Consider the following 18,568-nt stretch of genomic DNA (forward strand, 5'->3'; position numbering starts at 1 on the left):
ACCAGAGCCAAGAACTGGTGGGCCATCATCTTTTTTTTTTTTTTTTTTTTATTCATTTTAGAGAGGAGAGAGAGACAGAGAGAGGAGAGAGACAGAAAGAGAGAAGGGAGGGAGGAGCTGGAAGCATCAACTCCCATATGTGCCTTGACCAGGCAAGCCCAGGTTTTGAACCGGCGACCTCAGCATTTCCAGGTCGACGCTTTATCCACTGTGCCACCACAGGTCAGGTGGGCCATCATCTTTAATCCTAGCTTGCACCTGGCGAGCAAGTAAAAACACACTCTGGACTCCAAAACCCACTCATTCAGTGCTCACAAAGCCACTGACTTATCCAAGTTTCCTAGAATCAAGGCTGAGTTCCTAGCTCACCAGACTTATTCACCTCTGTTCCCCATCTCCTTCCTTCTCTCTGCACAAACTCTACACAAACTGGCTTCTTCCTCAGCACTCCACCATTTTGGCTGCTTCTCCTGGCCTCCTCCACGGGGTCTTTTTCTCTGCTCTCTCTTCTAATGCTAATCTCAGGACCAAGTGAACAAGCTCCTGGTCTGCCCCACTTTATAGTGCAGAAATCAAAACCTTTAATCCAATATATAAAATAGGGAAGTCTCTAATACAAAGTCACTTATCTGAGACATGATGGGATTGCACCACCCCACATCAAAAAGGGTGAGAAAGGCTTACTTAGTCCTAAAACTAAGCCCCCGGCTACAAGGATTCTGCCTGCCCACAGCCCGCCCCCAACACACATTAATATCACCTGGGCAACAGGTTCCACGTGGGCAGCGCCATCTTTAACAAAGTGAGCATAATATATTTTATCTGCCCAACAATGGTGCTGCCCACGTGGAAGCCCATTGCCCAGGTGATAATATTAGTATGTTAATATGTGTTGGGGGAGAGCTTTCACGCCAAAAGGTTTTTTGTTTTTTTTTTTTTTGTATTTTTCTGAAGCTGGAAACGGGGAGAGACAGTCAGACAGACTCCCGCATGCGCCCGACCGGGATCCACCCGGCATGCCCACCACGGGCTACACTCTGCCCACCAGGGGGCGATGCTCTGCCCCTCCGGGGCATCGCTCTGTCGCGACCAGAGCCACTCTAGCGCCTGGGGCAGAGGCCAAGGAGCCATCCCCAGCGCCCGGGCCATCTTTGCTCCAATGGAGCCTTCGCTGCGGGAGGGGAAGAGGGAGACAGAGAAGAAGGAAGGGTGGGGGTGGAGAAGCAAATGGGCGCTTCTCCTATGTGCCCTGGCCAGGAATCAAACCCGGGTCCCCCGCACGCCAGGCCGACGCTCTACCGCTGAGCCAACCGGCCAGGGCCCAAAAGGTTTTAAAAGGAAGAGAGATCACATTGTTCCGGGAGAAGAGTGATTATATTCTAGGAGGAGCCCATGCTATAGGAGAGCAGAGAAAGGCCACATGGAGTAGAGAAGCAGCCAAGATGGCGGAGTGCTGATGGCGGAGGAGAAGCCAGTTTGTGCAGAGTGTGTGCAGAGAGGAGATGGGAACAGAGGTGAATAAGTCTGGTGAGCTAGAAACCTTTGATTCTAGGAAACTCGGATAAGTCAGTAGCTTTGTTAGCACTGAATGAGTGGGTTTTGGAGCCCAGTGTGTGTTTTACTTGCCTACCAGGTGCAAGCTAGGATTAAAGATGATGGCCCACCAGTTCTTGGCTCTGTTGTTTCATTACTGACTGTCCAAATCCAATGCAAACCTGCATGGGCCAGGCGGCTGTGATGGTGGCTGTGGCTACTGGCCTTACAATGTCTCTTTTTTGTTCACGCTGAATAGACTGGTCTTTAAACCATGGACCCTTCGATGTGGCCCTCTTTACTCAATTCCCCCTGCCCGGGAACTCAGATCTCAGTTTTATCTTTACTTCCTCAGAGAGGCCCTCCCAACATTCCAGCCTAGGTTAGGTCTCTCTTTATCATCCTTTGCTCTATGTCAGGGGTCCCCAACTTTTTACACAGGGGGCCAGTTCACTGTCCCTCAGACCATTGGAGGGCTGGACTATAAAAAAACTATGAACAAATCCCTATGCACACTGCACATATCTTATTTTAAAGTAAAAAAAACAAAACGGGAACAAATACAATAGTTAAAATAAAGAACAAGTAAATTTAAATCAACAAACTGACCAGTATTTCAATGGGAACTATGGGCCTGCTTTTGGCTAATGAGATGGTCAATGTGCTCCTCTCACTGACCACCAATGAAAGAGGTGGTGCCCCTTCCGGAAGTGCAGCGGGGGCCAGATAAATGGCCTCAGGGGGCCGCATGCGGCCCCGGGGCTGTAGTTTGGGGACCCCTGTTCTGTGTGTTCTTCCTTCATGACAAGTCTTCACAACTGCAAGTTGGTAACGATTTTCTCTTTTTAACTGACAGCCCTCTACTTTGAGAAGGACACATTGTCACTTACTGATATCCTAGTCAAATGTGCACAACTCCTAAACACAAGGAAACATTAAAGTAAAAAAACCCCACAACTTTTTAAAGGTCTGCCTTCCAGCCTGACTGGTAATGACACAGTGGATAGAGCAGGGATAATCAACATTTTATACCTATCACCCACTTTTGTATCTCTGTGAGTAGTAAAATTTTCTAACCACCCACCGGTTCCACAGTAATGGTGATTTATAAAGTAGGGAAGTAACTTTACTTTATAAAATTTACAAAGCAGAGTTACAGCAAAAGTTAAAGCATATAATAATAATTACTTACCAAGTACTTTATGTCGGTGTTGGGCCTATAAAATATATTATGCTCACTTTGTTAAAGATGGCACTGCCTACGTGGAAGCCCGTCGTCCAGGTGATATTAATGTGTGTTGGGGGTGGGCTGTGGTCAGGCAGAATCCTTGTAGCCTGGGACTTGGTTTTGGGACTAAGCCTTTCCCACCCTTTTTGATGTGGGGTGGTACAATCCCATCATGCCTCAGATAAGTGAATTTGTATTAGAGACTTTCCTATTTTGTATATTGGATTAAAGGTTTTGATTTCTGCACTATAAAGTGAGGCAGACCAGGAGCTTGTTCGCTTGGTTCCTGAGATTAGCATTAGAGGAGAGAGCAGAGAGAGGCCAGGAGAAGCAGCCAAGATGGTGGAGTGTTGAAGGAGAAGCCAGTTTGTGCAGAGAGAAGGAGATGGGGAACAGAGGTGAATAAGGCTGGTGAGGTAGAAACCTTTGATTCTAGGAAACTCGGATAAGTCAGTAGCTTTGTGAGCACTGAATAAGTGGTTTTGGAGCCCAGTGTAAGTTTTTACTTGCCCGCCAAGTGCATTAAAGCTAATGGCTCACCAGTTCTTGGCTCCATTGTTTCATTACCATCTGTCCAAATCTAATGTGAACCGGCATGGGACAGGCGGCTGTGATGATGGCCGTGGATACTGGCTTTACAGTCAGATTTTCACTAAGTTTGGCAGAATAAATCTTTATAAAACAACTTACTATAGTTAAATCTATCTTTTTATTTATACTTTGGTTGTTCCGCTACCACCCACCATGAAAGCTGGAACGCCCACTAGTGGGCGGTAGGGACCAGGTTGACTACTACTGGGATAGAGCATTGACCTGGGACGCAGAGGACCCAGGTTCAAAACCCCAAGGTTGCCCACTTGAGTGTGGGATCATCAACATGATCCCATGGTTGCTGGCTTGAGCCCAAAGGTTGCTGACTTGAAACCTAAAGTTGCTGGCTTGTGCAAGAAGGGGTCACTGGCTCAGCTGGAGCCCCCCGATCAAGGCACGTATGAGAACCAATCAGTGAACAACTAAAGTGCCACAACTATGAGTTGACGCTTCTCATCTCTTCCCCTGTCTGTCTCTCTCTCTTAAAAAAAAATAATAAGTTTGCCTTTCATGGTAGTTCGTAAGCTGCATGTGGTGAGGACTGCAACCTGATGTGTTCGTTACACTGGGGAACAAATTTTTTTATTTTCTGTTGCATGAGGTTTTAGAACTGTTTCTATATATTTCTGCATTGCTGATTCCAAATCTGAAATCCGTTTTTGGGTGCATGCTCTAGTTTTTATGCAATTTTAATTTCTTTTTGTTACAGTTAATGGCATGCATTGGTTTTTAAATTGGAGTTAAAGGGCAATGACTCTTGGATTGAACATAACCACAAGGCAATTAATGTTTTACAAACATCACTTTTACATAATTGTAGTTGTTTTTAAATGTAAAAAAATTATCTGATAAAAACACCCTCTTATTTTGTTTTAAGATTGAATCATGGTTTCTTTGAGTAGGCATAAATTTAAGATTAGTCCTGACACCTTCTGTTATATATGTGACTGTTACACACTTCAATGTCAGAGGCGCAGTATCTCATCATTTGTGACACGTGCATATATTGCCTATTTTCAAGTTCCTCTTGGCAATCAAAGCAAGAATTGGACTGCTCATATTGTGTGTCATAATTGTGAGGAAATGCTTCATGACTGGACAAAAGGAAAACACAAAGGAATACCTTTTGATATTCCCATGGTTTGGCATGAACCTAAGGACCACAGCAGTGACTGTTATTTCTGTCTGATCCATACAAAGGGCATCGGCAAGAAAAAATGGCATATGATCGCAGATCCTAATATTCCTTCAGCAATACAACCTATCCCACACTCTGAGACACTCCTGGTTCCAGTTTTCAATGGTTTTATTTCTTCTAAGGACGAAGAAAGTGAACGTGGTGATCAAGTGTATTTTGATAAGATGCATGAGGAAATGGTTGTAGAATCTGAAGGGTCTTCTTCTGATGCCAAGCAGTCATTAACCCCTCAGCAGTTTAGCCAACCCGAATTGAATGACTTAGTAAGAGATTTGGGCCGATCAAAGAAAGCAGCTGAGTTATTAGTCTCCCGGCTCAAGAAAAGACTGTACTTCACCAGTCAGCTAAAGTATCCCATTTCAGGAACCATGAACAAATTTTTGTGGGCTTTTTTTCCGAAGACAAACAGTTTGTTTACTGTCATGATATCAGTATTCTTCTCAGGCAGCTAGGTGTTACCACTTACAGTCCAACAGAATGGTGACTATTTTTTGACAGCTCTAAACGGAGTCTGAAATGTGTTCTCCTACACAACGGTAATGTTTATGCAGCAATTCCAATAGGTTATTCAGTTCATCTGCAAGAAGATTATAATGACATAAAAATTGTGCTCAACTTTCTGAAGTATGAGGAGCATAACTGGATCATTTGTGTGGATCTTAAAGTGGTAAATTTCCTGCTAGGACAACAGAGAGGTTTCACAAAGTATCTTTGCTTTCTGTGTTTGTGGGACAGCTGAGCTCGTGGCTGAAACGTGAAGCTCTGGAAGAAGGGATGCAAAATACTGTTGGCTTTCCACGACATTGGATGTAACATGAACGTTAAGATTCACTTCCTGACTGTCACCTTGATAAGTTTCCCAAAAATCTTGGAGCTGTTAGTGATGAGCAGACTACTGCTGGAGCATCAAACAAGATTGTCCTCAACAAGTACACAAACGCAAGAGCTACAAACGCAAATTTTTGCCTGACTAGAATTTAAATAAGTTTTGCGCAAATTTTATGATTAAAATAAGTGTTTTAATATATTCTGTTTTGAAATTATAGACAAATTCTGATGCAGTCATATCTTTTAGTGTATTAGTGTATTTACTGCATTATATAAATTATTATATTTTCACAAAGATAATGCCCAAGAAGACATTCTACTTCATTATGTTAAACTAAATGTTGAAAATTTTACAATAAGATGAAAACCTACAATCTTGAATTACAAAAAAACTGTAGCTTACAGAGAAAAACTAATGTCAGATTTGAGATCAGCACACTCGAATTAGGTAAGAACAAGCGTTTTTGTGGATACAACAAAAATTTTGTTCCCCAGTGTTATTTGTTATACTTCAAATAAGCCCGGAATGGGGGCGTGTAAATCATAGATGGTATTCAGAAGAATGAGTGAATGGTGTGCACGTTTACATGGATATAGAGCCTTATCTGCTAGACCAGGGGTAGTCAATCTTTTTATACCTACTGCCCACTTTTGTATCTCTGCTAGTAGTAAAATTTTCTAACCGCCCACCGGTTCCACAGTAATGGTGATTTATAAAGTAGGGAAGTCACTTTACTTTATAAAATTTATAAAGCAGAGTTACAGCAAGTTAAAGCATATAATCATAATTACTTACCGAGTACTCTATGTCGGATTTTCACTAAGTTTAGCAGAATAAATCTTTATAAAACAACTTACTATAGTTAAATCTGTCTTTTTTATTTATACTTTGGTTGCTTCGCTACCACCCACCATGAAAGCTGGAGCGCCCCCTAGTGGGCGGCAGGGACCAAGTTGTCTACCACTGTGCTGGACAATAGTAGCTCCTTGTACTTTTTGTAAGGTAGCCAGATCATTCATATGAAAGACTTACATCTTTTTTTTTTTTTTTTTTTTCATTTTTCATTTTTCTGAAGCTGGAAACAGGGAGAGACAGTCAGACAGACTCCCGCATGCACCCGACCGGGATCCACCTGGCACGCCCACCAGGGGCGACGCTCTGCCCACCAGGGGGCGATGCTCTGCCCATCCTGGGCGTCGCCATGTTGCGACCAGAGCCACTCTAGCGCCTGGGGCAGAGGCCACAGAGCCATCCCCAGCGCCCGGGCCATCTTTGCTCCAATGGAGCCTTGGCTGCGGGAGAGGAAGAGAGAGACAGAGGGAAAGCGCGGCGGAGAGGTGGAGAAGCAAATGGGCGCTTCTCCTGTGTGCCCTGGCCAGAAATCGAACCCGGGTCCTCCGCACGCTAGGCCGACGCTCTACCACTGAGCCAACCGGCCAGGGCTGAAAGACTTACATCTTTATTGTCATTGACCGTCCATTTCTCTGTATTTCTCTACAGTGGTTATTTTTTTCTTGAAGTTACAGTATTTCTAAATTAGTTGTCAAGACTAAAATTCGGTTTTGTCTTCCCCATAGCTCCTGCAGAAGAATGGTCAGCTGTCCACTGTCAACGGCTTAGCTGAGCAAGGCTTAGCTGAGCAAGGCGAGCTCGGCCTCCAGGAGGGAGCCCCGAATGGCCAGGAGGAAGAAGTCCTTGTCGCAGAGGGTAAGCTGCCAGCCTTCCAGGCTCTGGGCAGAGCAGGGGCGGCAGGGCCAACCACACCTGCCGTGACTCGAGAATAATAAACACAGGTCTGGGCAGTTTGTATATAGCCACCCTCCCTGGGGGTGATTGATGTTGACAACAAAAGCAGTGAATTGGTTATAAAAGGAAGTGTTTATCTGACCATCTGGGCGGGCCCTACACTTCGGTTAGGAAGTTATACCAATGCTTGGGTCCAGGAAGTCAAGTCATGTTTCCTCTTTCTTAGAGGTCTTTATCTGGAATTTTTTCTTTTTTTTCAGAGACAGAGAGAGAGAGTCAGAGAGAGGGATAAACAGGGACAGACAGACAGGAACGGAGAGATGAGAAACACCGATCATTAGTTTTTTGTTGTGCTTTGCAACACTTTAGTTGTTCATTGATTGCTTTCTCATATGTGCCTTGACCACGGGCCTTCAGCAGACCGAGTAACCCCTTGCTCGAGCCAGCGACCTTGGGCTCAAGCCAGTGAGCTTTTTGCCCAAACCAGATGAGCCGGCACCCAAGGTGGCAACCTTGGGGTCTTGAACCTGGGTCTTTCACATCCCAGTCCGACACTCTATCCACTACGCCACCGCCTGGTCAGGCTATTTATCTGGAATTTAATGTTGTCTTTTTGTGTTGTTTTTTTCACTGTTGCCTTTTCCCAGCTACTTGTCTGGCATCCACGGAATCCTTGTTGGAAACAATGGAGTCGTGGTTCTTAATTTTTTTTCAGGGACAGAGAGTGAGTCAGAGAGAGGGATAGATAGGGACAGACAGACAGGAACGGAGAGAGATGAGAAGCATCAATCATCAGTTTTTCGTTGCGACACCTTAGTTGTTCATTGATTGCTTTCTCATATGTGCCATGACCGACGGCCTTCAGCAGACTGAGTAACCCCTTGCTTGAGCCAGTGACCTTGGGTCCATGCTAGTGAGCTTTTTGCTCAAACCAGATGAGCCCGCGCTCAAGCTGGCTATCCTGGGGTCTCGAACCTGGGTCCTTCCGCTTCCCAGTCTGACGCTCTATCCACTGCACCACCGCCTGGTCAGGCGGAGTCGTGGTTCTTTAAGAGTCGGTGTCTCTCACTCCAGAGACTAGCCTGCTACACCTGCACCCATTTTCCTGGCGGTGTGTGTTTCAAGGTGCACACCTGTCTTTACCTAAACTCTGGGATGCTGCATGTTTGTAGCTCTTGAGCTCTGAGATCCTAGGGGGGTGGTTATGGGAAAGCGAGCCTTTCACCCACACTACCAGTGGGTTGATTTCAGCCCCTTCAGAGTGGCGAGAACCACACCTTGGGGTCACAATCAAGTACCTTGACCAGTAGATGTCCTGAGAAGGCCCATTTGTGGAAGAAGAACCTTCCTCTATTCTTGAGTTCTCTTCTCATCATTCTATTTAATCATAAATGGAAGGATAATTATTTATTTTTAAGTGAGTGGAAGGGAAATAATGAGATAGACTCCCATATGCACCCCAACCGGGATCTACCCGGCAACCCCGTCTGGGGCTGATGCTCGAATCAGTTGAGCTATCCTCAGTGCCTGGGGCCAATGCGTGGATCCACCGAGCCACTGCTGTGAGAGAGGAAGAGAGAGGGAAAGAAGAGAGGGAGGAGAAGAGGAGCAGATGGTCGCTTTTCCCATGTGCCCTGATCAGGGATCGAACCCGGGACTTCTACATGCCCAGCCGATGCTCTGTCCACTGAGCCAACCAACCAGGGCCATGAAGGGGTAATTTAACAACCACTATTGAAGATATATCAAAAGACGAGTTGGCCTACCGTAAACTGACTCTTATATGTGATGTGAGCAAGCCAAATGGATGGGGACATCCTGTGAGAGGCCAGTGCCTTGGTTAGATGACATTCTTCCAACATGTGGAACCTGTTTTGGCTCAATGTCCTCATAAAACTGCCTCAAGCTGTAGGGTGGGGAATTCTCCTTTCTTCCCTCCTAGATACTTTGGCTGGTCAAACAAAATGACGTGACAGATGAACAGGAGAAAAACAAATTTAATTACACACCAGGAGAGGGGGTGGCCAGTGAAGGTAGGAAACGCAGAAGGCAGCCAGGTAATGGAAGCTTACAACCTCCTGGGCTAAACAAAGGGGTCGGGGTCTAGAGACACAAAGGGGGCAATGGCCATCCCCAGGAGGGCACAGGAGGTGCTTGGAAAACAGAGGTTGCCCTGCTCTGTTCTGTAGGTGAGTTTCCGACTGGTACAGGCCCCCTGACCAGTGTGAATTTAGGCAGTTGAGGGCGGAAGTAAACAGTTCTCCCCAAATCTGTTTGGCTCTGATTGCCCTTAGCTCCAAATAATCCTCGTGACAAAGTGGCACATTGGGAGACTTGCTTTGAAGCCCTTCAGTAGTGACCTTTGTACGGCACCAGAGGCTCTCAATGTAAAGTTAGAAATACGGGCCCTGGCGAGTTTGCTCGGTCAGTTAGAGCATGTCCTGAAATGCCAATCTCTCAAATCGACCAATTAAAAAATATATAGATACAGTCTCACAGGAGGTTTTGCATAACCTAGTGTGAGTATTTCAAAAAATTTCTACCAAAGGCCCTGGCCGGTTGGCTCAGTGGTAGAGCGTTGGCCTGGCGTGCAGGAGTCCCGGGTTCGATTCCCGGCCAGGGCACACAGGAGAAGTGCCCATCTGCTTCTCTACCCCTCCCCCTCTCCTTCCTCTCTGTCTCTCTCTTCCCCTCCCGCAGCCAAGGCTCCACTGGAGCAAAGTTGGCCCGGGTGCTGGGGATGGCTCTATAGCCTCTGCTTCAGGCACTAGAATGCCTCTGATCGCGGCAGAGCAATGCCCCAGATGGGCAGAGCATCGCCTCCTGGTGGACATGCCGGGTGGATCCTGGTCGGGCACATGTGGGAGTCTGTCTGACTGCCTCCCCATTTCCAACTTCAGGAAAAAAAAAATACAAAAAAAAAAAATTTCTACCAAAATAATTCGAACAGCTCAACTCAAATTCCAAAGTGGCACACGCTATCCTTCCTGTGGTGACTTTTGAATCAAATCAAGCCACAGCGGTTTGGGAGTCTTCCGTGGCCAAACCAGTGTCCTGGGTGCTTCAGGGAAGAGGAAGACAGCTAAGCAACAGTGCACCGCTTACGGTGCTCACCGTCAGGGGAGACAAGAAGCTAGTCTGTGGAAGGATTCAACAGATAGAAAAGGTTGAGATGTGGTGGAGATTGTGCAACAATTGCAAGAGATGAGAGCTGCTCGGGGTTCAGGTGGGACAATCGGGGTTCAGGTGGGACAATCGTTTGAGGTCAGAGGGTGGGGTCAGCTCTGGGGGCTTAGGCAAGGTTGGGTTTTGATTTATGGAGACAATGGACACTGTCACAGTGCGAATAACAACAGCCAACGCTCCACAAGTTTTTTATTACCGGTCCTGGAACTGTGCGTTTTGTGCATTCTGACCTGGAAAAGTTACAGCAACCCTATGAGGTAGGCTGATACTGTTCTCAAGATTCAAACCCACATGGGTCTGAATGCCAGTGCCGGGCGTGTCCACGGGCTCATCTGTGGGAACTGTGTCCTGGGAGCAAAGGGTGGAACGGAAACCCAGAAAGGAAAACACTGGAATTTACAAAGTATTTATTAGGCCGTGTGGATTGCTGAGACAAGCCAGCGAGGTAGTGTTGGGGTCAGGCCTCTCATCTGACACCGTTGTGCAGGGCTGATAGGAGACGAGAGGTGCCCATGGCTTCAAATAACCCTTTCTGTCTGCGCCATGTTTGCTGGAAGTCTGCGGGCTGTTTTCCTTTAGTCCAGACCCAAGTTCATTCGCATTACAGCCTGTGGGTCAACATCTAAGTGATCATTCGCATTACAGCCTGTGGGTCAACATCTAAGTGACCATTCGCATTACAGCCTGTGGGTCAACATCTAAGTGATCATTCGCATCACAGCCCTGTGGGTCAACATCTAAGTCAGGGGTCCTCAAACTTTTTACACAGGGGGCCATTTCACTGTCCCTCAGACCGTTGGAGGGCCAGACTATAAAAAAACTATGAACAAATCCCTATGTACACTGCACATATCTTATTTTAAAGTAAAAAAACCGCCTGACCTGTGGTGGCGCAGTAGATAAAGCGTCAACCTGGAAACGCTAAGGTTGCCGGTTCAAAACCCTGGGCTTGCCTGGTCAAGGCACATATGGGAGTTGATGCTTCCTGCTCCTCCCCCCTTCTCTCTCTCTCTCTCTCCCCCCCCTCTCTATAATGAATAAATAAAATCTTAAAAAAATAAAATAAAATTTAAAGTAAAAAAACCAAAATGGGAACAAATACAATATTTAAAATAAAGAACAAGTAAATTTAAATCAACAAACTGACCAGTATTTCAATGGGAACTATGGGCCTGCTTTTGGCTAATGAGATGGTCAATGTGCTCCTCTCACTGACCACCAATGAAAGAGGTGCCCCTTCCGGAAGTGTGGCGGGGGCCGGATAAATGGCCTCAGGGGGCCGCATGCGGCCCGCAGGACGTAATTTGGGGACCCCTGATCTAAGTGATCAATCAGGTCCCCACCCTGTGATTAGGCTATTGTCTCCCCCACCAGACTCAGGCTTCTGACCCATGGGGTCTGAGTAAACAGCAAATGCCTCTTGCAGGGAGAGTGGTCATTCATATGCCTTGTCCTTCACAAGACCCTGAAAAGGCCTTGTCATTTAGGAAAGACTCCCCTCTCCCTCTCCCAGGCCGGGGCTGTAGAGGCCACCAGCAGGGGCATCTCCCGAGGCCCTGCTTTGGGGGTAAACTTGTACTGTCTTAGGCACAACGTTTACTCCTTTGGGTTATTGGGTCTCCCAGGCAGCTTGATATCTGCGTTGTGTTTTTCTCTTTCCCCATTGTGTCTACCTGGTAAGGTAATGCACACAAAGTTTTATGTTAAATCATTAAACAATATTTTTTTTCTCTCGAGATCAGTGATGGCTATGGTTAGATTTTATGGTTCTTTCCAGAATGCCATTCTACATGTAAACAAAGGCATTGTTTCCTATGTAATACATAATTGAGGATTTGGGGACCTTGGTTTCTACTACTGTCCACCTCGGGAAGAACAGTCTGACCCATCTTGGTCCCTGGGACAATGGCCAGGGTGGGGTTTGGTCCCACCAAAGATGGGTCAGTTGTTGGGAGAAAACTACAAACAAGGGCCATTCCTGCGTGAGTATTTTTATCTGAAGTGACAATGTTCAGGCAAAGCCAGAAGTGAATATATTTTCGCGTCTTGATTTGCTGTCTTTCTAAGACCAGAAATTCTGGTCATTTGGAACCAATCCTCTTCCTGTAATGAAATGGGATCCAGTTTCCTTGTAAATATTCTTTAAATGACAGAAAAAAGCGAGTGCCTACTAAGTGTTTTCTAAACTGCAGCAGGGTTACATATATGTGTTTTGGAAGGGACTTGAAGATTATCTAATTGGGGATGGCATTTTTTCGAGAGTACACAATTAGAAATATTTATTAAGATGGAAAAAAAAGAATTTAGGACAAATTACTTTAGCCTTAGAAGTTTAGTTCTTTTCCTTGGAATTCTTTTTAGGTGATTTATCGTTTATCAAAACTGCTTACATAGAGTCCTGGCTGGTTGGCTCAGTGGATAAAGTGACCAGGTGTGCTAGAGGTCGCGGGCTTGACCCCAGGTCAGGGCATGTATGAGAAGCAATCAGTGAGTGCACAACTAAATGGAACAACTAAGTGAAACGAGTTGATGCTTCTCTCTCTCTCTCTTTCTCTTTTTCTCTCTTTTGCCCCTTCCTCTCTCAGATCAATGGGAAAAAATAATAAAAATAAACTGCTTACATAGAAATACGGCCCTTTCCCATCTGGAAAGTTCTATTACAACATGTCACTCCCAGCACTCACAGGGCTACGTAAGTGCCATTAGTTTTGTGGAAAATCTGCTTCTGCTGAAAAGATTTAAAAGAAAAGACACCTCTGAACCCAAATTGTCAGTTGCTCTGTAGTCTCTGGCTTACCTGGTTTTGCATGAGTTAAATGCACGAACAGAAAAGATTTTTGAATTATTATATCTTGGTCTGGGTCCAACTTTAGATATAAAACTTGCAAATTAGAACTTTTTAGATTTAAAAACATAAACTCAGTCTTTGTATCTGTTAGGGAGATTTTTTTTTTCTTCCCCAAACAAATGGGAAAATTCAACATTATGAAATTTAAAAAATTAAAGAACCTTCTTTTATCCTAGTAATCACACATTTGGTTGTTCAAGTACCTAAAAAACTCATTGCTATGTAAGAGCAATCAAATGCTTATCATAGATGTTCATACATTTGAATGTCTCGTTTACAAGGCAGCTCTTCATGATTTTTTGCTTTTCTGCAGAGTGTGCACCGCAAACATTAGAAAGCTTGTGGAGGCCATGCTTCCTCCTCGTCTTTTACAGGTCACATTTGTTTGTGTGAGCAAATAAACGGTGGTGGTCTTCTGGGCTGGGACACTTTTGTTCACATATGCATTGTACTATTTGCTACCCAGAGCTCAGCGGCAGACCGCCAGCGTTTGCCACTGCGCGCCCACTGCTTTCAAAGTATCTGCCCTCCACCCAGGGGAAGGGCTTTGCCAGAAAGACAGCTTTGTCACACTAATCGGAGAATGGTGACAAGGTTGCTCAGGTAATGTGCATATGGACCACTATTGTATATCTGCTCCAACCCAGGGGGCAGTCCTTGCCCCCAAGGGGAAAAAAAATCTCAAAATGTTGTTGCTGAGGGCGTATTTCTTATATTTTGCAAGATCCCACATTTCTGTATCTGGAAGTTTCCCCTAGACACAGTAACGGATGGAGGACCCATTGCCCAGTTACCTAGTAGCTTCACTTGGAACACTATGGAGAATTTCATTTTTCAAATGGTGTTTCATATCACTGTCTTCGCTCTTACCTAATTTGCTGCTGGAACCTGCCAGCTCCGGGTGCCCTCAGGACATGGAAGGGCCGTAGGTTACCGCCGAGTGATCGCAGCCCTCCCTGCAAATCTTGTTCCCTTCCAGAAAATCCATTCTGCAGTTACAAGTAGTTTTTCTTTGCTTTTTGATCATTTAAGAACTTTCTGGTTAGTGAACACCTATCCTAAAGGCTGCTCTAGGCCTCTGTTCAAAGATTACCTCCCCACCTCTTTTTCTCTGAGAGACTGGTTTCTCCACTGGAAAGAAATGTTTTTGATTCAATCTCTTTTCTGTTTCAATGTGTGACGTAATTGGTACTTGGTATGTTCATGAAGACATGCCTGTTGCCCACATTACTATGTCCCATTCCTTGTTATTTCTCTCCACATCAGTTGTTAGCATCTGGCATTCCTTACTTCTGCCTCTGACCCCCCCCACCTCCGCTAGGTGCTGGGGGATGGGTCTCTATGGTTCAGTCCTGAGTCCCCTGACTTCGCACAGTGTCTGACTCATAGTAAGTGCTCAACAAATGTTTGAGTAAATGAAGACAGAGTTTTAAGTTAACAATATTTTTACTTGTATGGGAGAGGGACGATCTGTTAGCTTTTCAGTTTATGTCTATTTATGTCCCGCATAGTTAAATAAACAGCTTTATAGATTCATCCAAGGCTTCTTGTGTGGCATCAGCCCTAACAAAGCGAGATACTCTCAGTACACGTGCTGGCCTCTCACAGGGGCTTACTATTGATTACCCAGATGTTGCCGGGAAACATGAAGGCAGACCCTGACCTGCTCATGATTAAAGGAGCGTTCTTAGTCCTCAGATATTGCCTGAGTTCAAGGCCTAGTTTGTGAATGTTCTCTCTAGTTTGCAAATGCAATCAAATATAAGTGCTCAGTAGACAAAGAGGGATTTTATTTTTCTTGAGAGAGAATGAGAGAGAGAGAGTGGGACAGACAGGAAGGGAGAGAGAGGAGAAGCAGCAGCACATAGTTGCATCAGTTTAGTTGTCCATTGATTGCTTTTCATACATGCCTGGACCAGGGTGGGGGCACCGGCTGAGACAGTGACCCCTTGCTCAAGTCAGCAACCTTGGGCTCAAGCCAGTGACCTTTGGGCTCAAGCCAGCCACCATAGGATCATTTTTGATGATCCCACGCTCAAGCCAGCGACCCTGCACTCAAGCCGGATGAGCCTGCACTCAAGCTGGCGACCTTGGGGTTTAGAATCTGGGACCTCAGCATCCCAGGTTGATGCTCTGTCTCCTGCCCAACCCCTGGTCAGGCAGAGAGGGCTTTTTGTTTTCCCTGACTTTGGTATTTTGAGTACAGTATTATTGCATGACATTTTCTCAAGCTGTATCCTGTTTTGTAATGTTTTCAAAACTAGAGAGAACACTCACAAATTAGGCCTTGAACTTGGGCAAAAGTATGATAGTGTGCAGTCTCTGGGCACTGCTTTCAATCCATTCCCTTGCTCTGCAGCAATATTTTTAGCTTGCCTCTCTGAAATTACTTACATCGCTGACAAATTTCAGGTATAATACTCTGTACCAGATTTATTTTAATTTTTTTTAGTAATTAACGGCCAAGCTGTATAGGTAAGACATTTCTCTCTGAACTACATCCAAGTCTACAGTGCAATGAACCTTTATTTTTCCTTCCAACTTAAAAAAATGGGGGTGGGGAGATGAAGAAGGAATGAGATCTTTATTTACCCTTTCTCTCTTTTATCAGCTTGTTCCACTGTGGAACCTTGATTTGAATATATTTATCTCATTGAGAGTCAACTTTCATCTGTAACAAGAGCACTCTCATCCATTTGTGAAATTCTGTGACTTGAGTAACATCAGTAATGCTAGTAATAGAGGCCTTAGGAAGCAAAGGATTAGCCTTTGAAGACACCCAAGTGACCTTGGGCAGGTGGGAACCTCCTTGATCATTTCATTACGCCTTTTTATAAGAACACTTTTATGTGCTTTTTCTTCTTAGTCTGATCTTAAAAGCCATGTTCTAGATTTGAAGTTTTCATTTAATGAACAAAAAGTTCAGAGGGAAAAATTTATTGAAGAAGGTCTCCATATGTAATCATTTTGGTATGAAAGAAAGATAAGTAGCTTCATCATCAATGTGTCTACAGATAACATATCTCTCCCCATCTGTGGGAGAAGATGGGAATTAGGTAATAGAGGGTGGTTATGGCTCAGGGTGGGTGACAGATGTTGATAAGTGCCATATCTACTTGCCCTCAAGACTGTCAGTCAATCTTACATTACTATGAAGACTTAGAAGTGGCGACAGTTTAGGGGCTACGTCAGTCCCTCACGAGAAGGGTAGCTGTCCTGGTCCATTTTAGGAAGAGCATAGATGAGCTGCCCTACGGGCTTGTCCAGATGCTATACCAGGATTCAGACCCTCTCCCTTGGAGAGAATGAGGTGGTCCACAGTGAATGGTTCTCTAATTGTGACAAAGCTACTAATGAAAACATTAAATTATTTTAGCCATTTAATTAATTAAATTTTTTAAAAATTTCCCATTGAGAGAGAGAGAGAGAGAGAGGAAAGGAGGGGGAGGAGGAAGGGCGGGAGGCAGAGAAGCATCAAGTCTCCGTTCCACTTAGTTGTTCCGTTTACTTGTGCATTCATTGATTGCCTCTCCTGTGTGCCCTGACTGGGGATCGAACCTGCGATCTTGGTGTGCCGGGACACTGTTTTATCCACTGAGCCACCTAGCCAGGGCAACATTTAGTTTATTTAATGTAAATCCTTTAGGTGCTTTCTCAACGATCGACTCATCCCCAGTTTCGCCTAATATAGCAACCCCTAAATGGTTCTACACTGATATGTTCTAGAGCACAATTCACATATATTATATGAATGGGTGCTTTGATAACATCCAGAAGATATAGTCTCTGGACTTAAGTTTTACAGCTTTCTAGCCTATCAATGAAGTCTTACTCCTGAGTCGCACGCTTTGAATCTTTTCCAGCTACTTTTGTAGTTCAAGTGTCAGTACAACGCTGACGCCCACTTCCTACCCTCCAGTGCTAACAATGCACGCATTAGCTGTTCAGGTGGAAAGTGATATGTGCTAGATTTAATTAATTGGATGAAGTGGTTACTTGAATGTGTCTTAATGTGGACTGACACCAAATACAAGGTTCTGCTGTATTAGTTTGCTAGGGCTGCCGTAATGAAATGCCACAGAATGGATAGTGTAAACAACAGACATTTATTTTCTCACCATCTGGAGCTGGCAAGTCTAAGAGCAAGGTGTCACCATGTTTAGTTTCTCTGAGGTCTGTCTCTGCCTTGTCAGTAGTTGTCTTCTCCATCAGGTCTTTTCATTATGCTCACGTGGCCTGGTGTCTCTCTGTCTAATATCCTTTCTTAAGAACAACAGTCAGGGCCCTGGCCAGGTGCTAGTGGATAGAACATCCTCCCAGCACACTGAGGTCAGGCGTTCGATCCCCGGTCAGGTTACATATGAGAAGCAACCAATGAATGGATGCTTCTCTCTTTCTCTCTCTCTCTCTCTCTCTCTCTCTCTCTCTCTCTCTCTCTCTCCCCCCATTTCCCTCCTCCCCTCATTCTCCCCTCCCTTATTCTGTCTCTCATTGGAAAATTGGTGTTTTTTTGTTTGTTTGTTTGTATTTTTCCAAAGTTGGAAACGGGGAGGCAGTCAGACAGACTCTCGCATGCGCCCGACTGGGATCCACCCGGCATGCCCACCAGGGGGCGATGCTCTGCTACAATCAGAGCCATTCTAGCGCCTGAGGCAGAGGCCACAGAGCCATCCTCAGCACCCGGGCAAACTTTGCTCCAGTGGAGCCTTGGCTGCGGGAGGGGAAGAAGAGAGAGACAGAGAGGAAGGAGAGGGGGAGGGGTGGAGAAGCAGATGGGTGCTTCTCCTGTGTGCCCTGGCCGGGAATCAAACCCCAGACTCCTGCACGCCAGGCCAACGCTCTACCACTGAGCCAACCGGCCAGGGCCGGAAAATTGTTTTTTAAAAAAGAACACCAGTCAGAAAGCTCAGTTGGTTAGTTGGTTGTGGGTTCTATCCCATCAGGACCCATACAGTAACAGGTCAGTGTTTATGTCTCTCTTTTTCTCTTTCTCTCTCTGCCCCTCTTCCTCTCTCTCTAAAATCAATAAACAAAAATTTTAAAAATCAACCAATGAATGCATAAATAAGTGGAGTAACAAATAGATGTTTCTCTCTCTGTAAAAATTAATTAAAAAAAAAAGAAAAGAAAAACACAAGTCAACTTGGATTCTGGCCCGCTCTAATGGCCTTATTTTTAACTTAATCGCTTCTTTCAAAGCCCTCTCTCTCTATTAGATTCTGGTGTGCTGGGGTTAGGACTTCCACACATGCAGTTGGAGGGGACACAGTTTAGCCTGTAACACCTGCTTTTTCTAACCGAGCAGTCAGGTTTGGGCCCTTGAGAAGCCTTAGTGGGAGGGAAGTGGGAGGCTGTCTAACTGGACTCCTGCCCGCTCAGCGTGGGCTCGCTCGCTGCTGAAACGCTCTG

At 45.2% G+C, this 18,568-nt stretch overlaps 1 protein-coding gene across 1 annotated transcript in view; it reads left to right on the forward strand.

Moving 5' to 3' along the window:
• Positions 1 to 18,568, forward strand: part of AKAP12 (A-kinase anchoring protein 12) — a 106,443-nt gene that overhangs the window by 56,907 nt on the left and 30,968 nt on the right. Inside the window, exon 2 of the mRNA XM_066247879.1 lies at positions 6,957 to 7,086. Within this exon, the coding sequence (XP_066103976.1) occupies positions 6,957 to 7,086 (130 nt within the window). The remainder of the gene's footprint in view (positions 1 to 6,956; positions 7,087 to 18,568) is intronic.

This window comes from Saccopteryx bilineata, chromosome 12, assembly GCF_036850765.1.
Source record: "Saccopteryx bilineata isolate mSacBil1 chromosome 12, mSacBil1_pri_phased_curated, whole genome shotgun sequence".
In the NCBI taxonomy this organism is placed as follows: domain Eukaryota; kingdom Metazoa; phylum Chordata; class Mammalia; order Chiroptera; family Emballonuridae; genus Saccopteryx; species Saccopteryx bilineata.